Source organism: Chrysoperla carnea, chromosome 2 (genome assembly GCF_905475395.1).
Source record: "Chrysoperla carnea chromosome 2, inChrCarn1.1, whole genome shotgun sequence".
NCBI lineage: Eukaryota > Metazoa > Arthropoda > Insecta > Neuroptera > Chrysopidae > Chrysoperla > Chrysoperla carnea.
The window spans coordinates 34,470,984-34,479,586 of NC_058338.1; the positions used below are offsets into that span (position 1 = coordinate 34,470,984).

General features: G+C 29.8%; 1 protein-coding gene across 1 annotated transcript; it reads left to right on the forward strand.

Moving 5' to 3' along the window:
- The first annotated feature begins 1,394 nt into the window (after positions 1–1,394).
- LOC123292641 (transmembrane protein 135-like) lies at positions 1,395–8,136 on the forward strand. The gene is made up of 9 exons (XM_044873355.1): positions 1,395–1,568; positions 2,382–2,512; positions 3,082–3,205; positions 3,491–3,651; positions 4,024–4,120; positions 5,133–5,297; positions 6,571–6,711; positions 6,858–7,012; positions 7,199–8,136. The coding sequence occupies exons 1-9, from the start codon at positions 1,410–1,412 to the stop codon at positions 7,287–7,289; spliced, it is 1,224 nt and encodes a 407-aa protein (XP_044729290.1). The 5' UTR covers positions 1,395–1,409; the 3' UTR covers positions 7,290–8,136.
- Positions 8,137–8,603: the final 467 nt, after the last annotated feature.

An 8,603-nucleotide genomic window follows, 5' to 3' on the forward strand; every position in this document is an offset into this window, starting at 1 on the left:
CATAAAATTCACTTATAAATAATTGAAAGATACAGGTTATTCGGATTAATCTTGGAATATTCTGGAAATATTTCAATGGAAATTTTGAAGCTTAAGAATTTTATATTTTTAATAGTTTCATAGTGGAAGGAAGGTTCATTTGTATACTTTTATCCAAAAATGAATCTTGAGCTTAAAACTCGAAAACCGTTCATTTTTTCGAACATTTTTTTATTTGGAATGAATCTTAGCAAAATTCAGACCATTCTGTTTTGTTAACAACAAATGAAATTTGTATTTGTTATCAGCTTGTTCGGCTCTAAGAAAGCCAGTAAAAGTAAAATTAAAGCACTTCCATTCTACGCATACACTGACGCAAGTACAATTTTCACTTGCTCACCGGAATTATTATATATTTCTAGTATGAGGCATTCAAAAATTGGTAACAGAGCCTGAAGATGGTAAGCATTAATGCCAATATAAAACTTCAGAGCAAATGGAACATTTGTACTTACGTAATTAGAGATGCCAGCATTTAAAAGAGAAATTAACTGCTATTATTCTTATAAATAGTTTTGTTTAAGCACTTTGCATTTCTGAATAGGTACAATAAATTAGACCCTTAGAACAAATAGACTGTAAACCCGTAGGGAACAAGTTTAGTGTTCCTTATCTAATCTCAACTAGAAAGAATTTGATGATATTCAAACAGCTGAGTAGATTCTCTTGAAAAATAGCCAAGACATTCTCGATCGAATAACCTTAAAAAAAGTCAAAATTGGTTCATCCATTTAGGAGCTACGATGTCACAAACGCATCGAGCAGAGTTGATTATGTGTCGGGAAATTTACTGTTATTCGTATTTCGGGGATGTTTTACCTGTCGTGTAAGTTAAAAAGAAGTCATTGACAAAACAAGACTGCCATTTCTGCCATTTTTTTTGTGTGTATTGTGTTATTAATGGCTTTTTTTGATCAAATGGCTGGGAAATAACATCCTCGAAGTACCAAAAACGAAAAACTCGATTTCCATAAATTTGACATAGGAGTCACGATTAAGTACCCTTGTCTTTAAAAACAAATAGACATTTAGAAATTTTTCAAACATCAGTTGAGGTAATCATAGACAGTTGAGGAAAATTTTCATTATCGGGCTCACAATCTAGAATAAGTAATGTCCCATGATTCAAATCCTTACCAATATATTTTTAATTAAACTTTTTTTAAAATAACTTATTGACATACAGTTTTGAATAACAATAGAACATTTTATAATGATTGTATTTTAACATTGACCTCTGAAGTGATCTTTTGATCGTGTTATAAAATCGTCAAACATTAATAAATATTTTGTAAATGTGGTTATTATTAATTTTAAAAGGCTACATGTTAACTTAATAGCAGGTTCTAGTGCATTTGAAATAAATAATAATGACTACACTTAGCAAACAATTTTTTGAATCTGCTTTCTGTAATTATGAGTGTCGTGAATTATTACATCCATGGGAAAAAAGTTGTACTAAAGCACAAGCTCAATTCGTGAAATCTTGTTTTGCGGGTGCTGTTAAATATTATGGATTGTTTTATTTGGTATGTTTTATTACATTCGAAAAGATTTGATGTGTGTGTAAAAAGTGTTGTGAATTTAAAAAAAATGTATTTAATACAATAACCTTGTCGTTTGGAAGTACGGAGTAGTCGGTAGTCGGTAGTTTCGATTTTTTGAAGATTTGTTTATGATGTTGGTCTAATAAAGTTTGTGACCTCGAGGCGCTTATAACCCTAAAGGACTAGTTTTTTGATAAATCTTTTTCAGAAGTTTTTAAAGTAAACTACATTTGCTACAATATGATAGAATATTGGACTCCGTAGACCTAATACTTTCCGAGATAAAGCCTTTCAAAATTTATCGGCGTAACTTTATACACCAGAGCTAACGTCAAATCCGGTAGTTCTGATTTTTAGCAGACTTGTTTGAGATGTTGTCTCAATGAATAATCCAAGTTTGTGAACTCGAGCGTCGAACACAACTTCGTTAAAAATCGAAAACACCCGTGAAAATTTCGGCTTTTTTCTTATTTTGACGATTATAACCCTAGACAGGTAATAACCCTCCATCTATCCTTGAAGGAAAGTTTTGTTAAAGTCAAGCCGTTTACTCATAATCTTCCGTGTCGTATAGCGGGATCAATCCTGTATATAAGGGAAATACGTATTAAATGACAAAATGACATAAGTATCATCATTCAAATTTTAGTCTAAAGCGAAAAACCTGCCACCACATTACATGACCATAGTAACTTTTACGATCCTGTCAAAATTTTATGTGCATATACACATATACTAAATTGTGAAATTTTGTATTCTACGATTATTTTGTTTCAAAGAAGTATGTCTTTGTAGGTATCGGCACTGCTAAAATATAAAGAATGGGACGAAAAATATTTAATAAATCATTTAATTTGTTATTCCAAATCACTAACGGCCGGTACACTGATTGGATCAACTTTTTTAACAGCGGCATGCATTTTGAGGTAAATAATTTTTATCTTTATTTCCTTTTTACCCCTCAGCTAACAAAGGGGGGTGTTATAAGATTAACGTGTCTGTCTATCTGTGTATCTGCCTGTGACATCGTAGCTCCTAAACGAATAAACCGATTTAAATTTTGTTGGTTTTTTTGAAAAGTAATTTAATTGAAATTGTTCTTAGCTATGTTTCAAGTTTGACTTTAGGAATCCGCTCATGATACAACTAGAAAAGATGTGATGCTCTGGGCTGATGAACAACTGAGCAGATTTTCTTGAAACGTAACTAAGAAATTTCTCTCTAATTATGTTTCAAAAACACACAAAATTTAAAAAAATATTAGTCTAAGAGCCACGGGTACCGCACTGCAGAGGTTCGCATAGGTCGAGCTGGTTTTGTATATTTTAAGACGGTATAAAATAATTTAGAATAATTAACGACTTTTTGTTTTGTAGCCCTTTTTGTAAAATCGCTAGCTTACCTGCTCCACGTTGTATTGTTACTACTAGACTAAATATATTTAAATTCAGCTATAATTATTTTACAAAATACATTAAATTTTGTATATTTACAGATCGATATTAGGAAGATTTTACTATAACACAGGTACATTCTTACCTGGTACTATAGGCGGTTTATTCGTGTTTATAGCCTCGCCATCAAAACGAGATATGATATCACAAGTATTTTTACAATTGGTAAGAAACATTTAATTAAAATTATTTATGTCAGCGATTAACTCAGAACATGTAGGAGAGAGTGAGCATAAAGGAGCCATTTGAAAGTATTGAACGAGATACTTTAATCATTTTGAACGTTTCTGATGATAAAACATATCTCTTTCATGTCCAGCTTTTACTCTTACTACTGTCATGAAGAATATGGAGCTAGAAAACATGTTAGGAATAATTTACTCTCACAATGGGAGTTATGATACTTATTCGGATAGTATCGATAATTTAAGTGAATTTTTGTATTTCTAGATCATGGAGTCTTTCGTTAACAAATTAGAAATTAGTGGTACGGTAAGATTGCGACATGTTGGAATTGGCACATTATTATTTATGATAACTAACGCATATTTATTATATTTATTACGATTAGAAACTAATAAAGATGGAAAGAAAAAGAGACTTCCAATTTGGTATAAATAAATACTATGTATATGGGTCTCAGAAGTCTTTATCCACCCTGTTATGGGATCTATCTTTTAGATTAAGATTTGTTAGTAAGTAAGTTACAAGTGAAGCAATAAAAAAAAAAAGCGTGATTCAGAAAATTTGGTTGTACTTAAAAGAGGGCATATTAAAAAAGTTTGCATCTTTGCTTCTACGAACTCGACTGGACTTTTGATGTGAGCGGATTATGAATGTCCAACAACTTTAATGGAAACATTTTTCTGTATCCCTCATATTTTACATTAAAGGGTGGCTACGATTTCTGAGACAAACTATGTGAAATTTGTTTAGTTAATTACATACTTTTTCATGGAATATCGTTTTAACTAATTTTTTAGGATTTTTCGTCCGCCACGACCATCTAGTAAAAATACGACGAATGGTAATCCATGTAATCATTGTGACACGGAATTTTGTTACGATTATATTTTAGAGGTAAGTAAACATTATATTTTTGCTTACAAATGCAACAGTAGGGTATTTAATGAGTTATAGAAACCGTCACACATTAGTGGATGTTATTTCTAGAGCTCATAAAGAGGGTTTAATTTTAATTATTTTATGCCCTTTTTCTAATAATCCAAACCGTTTTAATCACGTGACAACAGATAAAAGGTTCTATGTGGTATGCAATATTTTTAATTAACGTTAAGTAAAGTAGAAAAGATCCATTTTAAAAACCAATACACACGACTCGTGTATTTAAGCCAGCTTAAGAAACAAGTCAGCAAACCTGTAAAAATGGCTCCTTGTACACAAAATTTACGAGCCTTTTAAGCCAGAAAACTATAGTAAAAAAAAATTAAGTATTAAAACTATAACAATTTTATTCATTGAAGCTATTGGATTGATTACTTCATTATCAAACTTTTGTTGATTAGTGCGCTGTATTAAAAATTCCATTGCACAGACTTTGACGCTAAATTGACAATATCTATAAAATGACGACAAAAAAATGAACTCAAATTAGCGAAATGTAATTCATTGTTTTATTACATCTGTCACTACAAAGAAACTTACTTATAAATTTCCTACCATCAAGTGTTAACGTCATTGAGAAAATGCCAAGCTAGGAAAGTAAATAAAAATTTCTACTTGCAAATACTGGCTCAATGTTCTAATTTCAAAAAAGGCTCGTGTATCCCACTCATAACACTACATTTATAATTTGTAATGTGACATTTATCGTTAGGTTCTACAAGTCCCTACATTTTTTAATTAATGCAGAACATCGTTGTGTAAACTATCCCGTAAAACCGAAATATGTACTGCTTTCAACCCATACATTGGTTTTACATAGAAAAAAAAAATAGAATAAAATTCATTAGTATTTAGAGAGAACACTTTTTAAATGAATGTAACCTCGCATATTTGTGTATATCATTAGATTGTGTTTTTTTTTTGTGGCGGTTTTTTTGTATTATTTTTGTGTATTTTGTTGTTTTAGGGAGTAAAAACATATTTTAAGTATGGTTGTATTGTTGAATTATGTAAAATAATAATTAAAAATTTTAGTACAATTAAAAGTTCTCCGTTAGCTATACCATCACTTTTACTTAAATTAAATATAAAAACTGGATTATTTGCTGCTGGATATGTTGGTATTTATAGGGTAAGATTTTTTTTTATTTTGAACAAAAAATTCACTCGTTTTACATAAAACATTGTCATAATTAACAATAAGAATATGTATATAAATCATTTTCAAAATCGCATTGGATTTGTTGAGAGATCAGCTTATCGTAAGAAAGTAATTTCTAATCCGCAAATACGTGATATTCCGTTGCGTTATGGAGCTGAAAATACCATAAGAACGGTAGGAGTATTACCCAATCGTAGGTATTGGGTAATTTCTTTTTCTGTAAGACTTGCATAGATTATTAATTTGTTATTGTGATCTGGCAATTTTGTTAAAGTTAAATTCTGTTGGAGTTACATTTTTCGATATTGACCTTTTTCAAGAGATGCAGAATATACTATTTAGAAGGTATTATTCAAGAATGGTATTTACTAGAAAGAAATCGCGTATATGGATTTATTTGAATAACGTAGGATTATATAGTGTTAGTTATAAAATGGACCGAAAAACTTCGGGTTTTCTATGTTAGTTATAAACTGAATCGAATTTACAAAACTTCATTTTCTGAATTACTAAATTCACCAAATGTGTACATTACTTAACATCAAGATTTCGAGATGGTAATACGAAAATTTCTTATTTTGTTGTGGTTTATTTTTTATTTGTATTCGATCAAAACATTTTTGGTCTATGAACTTAAAAAATCCAAAATTTAATTTGAAAGTTTAATTTACCTTGGACCTAGAGCAATATTTTTTAGATACAATGATCATGTAATGGTTTTACAACTTCCGTCAAATGCCTAAGGATAAATTTTTGTTTAGAAGTGTAAATTGTACGTTTATTACTTATTAAAAAATATAATTACCCACTGATAAAAAAATTATGTAATCGTTTATTACTTCTATATAACTTATTAAAAACTTATACTTTATGACTTAAAGGTCTAAAGCCAGGAGACATTTTGGGAAAAATAAAATGCTTTGAAAATTTTTGTAGAGAAAAAAAAGTTGTAGTGTGACCTTGTGAACAATATTTCAAATTTCTGTTAATACATGCCGGCCGGCTCTAGACGTAAAATACTTTAATTTCTAAAGCTATAAAAAAATATTTGTGGAAGGCATTAAATTTTTTCGGCCCTTTTCAACTGTCTTTAAAGCTACGAAGGTCATTTATGACAAATATTGAAAAACAGTAATAAAGAAAGTAACACTCGTTTTTTTAAGTCGTGTAAATATGACAAGTCGAAAATATTACAGAAATTAAACATGGTATTTTTTATAAATGACTCAATATTTTTTTACAGGCAATAACATGTTATTTATGCCAAAAACATGGTAAAGATGATCCAAGGTATGCTATCGTAGGAGGTTTTGCATCGGGAGTTGTTTATCCGTTTTTTCCATTGTTTAACTTACTTTTAACAGCTATATCATCCTGTATCTTTGTAAGAAAATATTTAATAAAAATTAGTTGATCCAGCTTGAAACCAATAAAAACAGGAATTTTAAGTTTTTTCAAAGGATTTCAGTTTGGATCAATGGAAGTCAATAAATAAAACTATATTTTTATAATTCAATGATGTCATTCTAGATTCACCTTTGGAAAGTCGAAGACAAATATAGAGTACCGATAGGTAATTTGTTGTTTGCCATATGTTTAGGTTATTCATTTAATGTACGAATCTTTACACCGAATGCATGTCCAAGCTCACTTGCCAGAATTATTTCCAGTATAACAAATGGAAGGTTAGTAACAATACAGGATGATTTTTTAAGTTGGCATATGCTCGAACCTCGAAAAAAAAGTTTCTTCGATTTGATTTATTTAACGAATTTCAAGCATATGCCAACTTCAAAAAGCATCCTGTATTTAGCTATAAATAAATAGCATTCAAAAAATACACGTACTTAAATGTTTTGTTTCATTTTTAGGGCGGACGACATCGTTAACCATATACAGCGTGAAACTACAATGAAAGTGGCGGAAAATATTTCAAATCAATTATTAAGTCAGAAACTTTAATCAGAATTTTTTCAATTCTATAGTTTTCTATCCAATTTTATTTAGACTTCCAAAATTACTCGATTGTACGTAGAAGGGGGTTACAAAATCTGCGTCAGTTCTGCGTTGCTAATATATTCCAGAATTAGTATTCCATTCTTGAGACCTTACCGTTACCCAGACTTTTACAGACCGTTATGACATTATTATTATTATTATTTTGGGCTTCACAATATCCATCTTGATACTTTAGTTAGTTAAAACTTCTCAAATGCAATGAATTGACATCATTTTTAAAGGAATAACGTTACCCAGGCTTGTACAGACCGTTATGACATGTTTATCAACATTTTTTTGGACTTCAAAATATCTATCTGGATATTTTACTTTGGTTAAAACTTCAGAAATGCAATAAATAGACATAATTTTTAATGGAATCTTTCAATCCCTTTGCCACTGGCAACCCTCAAAAAAATTGTAGCGGCTTAAAAAATGAAATCTTTCCTATTTTCGTTCAGAGTCAATCACAAAACTTCCAATTAAAATTTTTTAATAGCGAGTAGATAGGTTAAGAGTTGAATTAAGGGCAGCTGTAGTTAATTTAGCGGAAACGCTAGCCTAAAAATAACTACGTCGTTTCTCGCTGTTTGAAAATAATACTTTTGGGGAAAACTAAGATGACCGTTAGCATTTAAATTTCTATGATTCTTTTTACAATGTTATTGAGAAGATTGCATTCCCACTGCTAAGAAGCAATCAAAACAAAAACCAATTATTCTTTCATCCTATGAGACACGTCCTTTAAGTTTGTCAATGCTTAACGTGGCATTATAATTGGACATCTTAATTTTACATGATTTGAATGAAAATGAATGTGATCAATATCGAATGTTTTAATAATTAATATTGACAAGTTATTAAACAATAAAATAATTTAAAATAAAAATAAAAATGTATAAAATGCATTTCATTGATTTCAATTACCATATTTTATATAACAAAATAAAAAATCAAATCAAATGTTGTGTTCATTCATACGCTAGCGTGATATTCATTTTTCAGTTTCTTTAACACACACGAACGAACGTTAATGAAGAGAATGGAATCTAAGAGTTCAGCAAATATTTGAATTCTTAGGGATAAATTGGAATCGGTTAACGGAAATATTGTTCACAAAATTACTGTTGCTAAAAGAAAAGTTGATTAATTTTTGTATGATTGTCTTTAACTTCGGTCGTTAAAAGAGTGGGTAGAATAAAAAAAATTAATATTCAAAAAGTTTGGCTTACTCAATGATCAACTAAAATAGCTCATACGTCACCACGTATGTTTGTC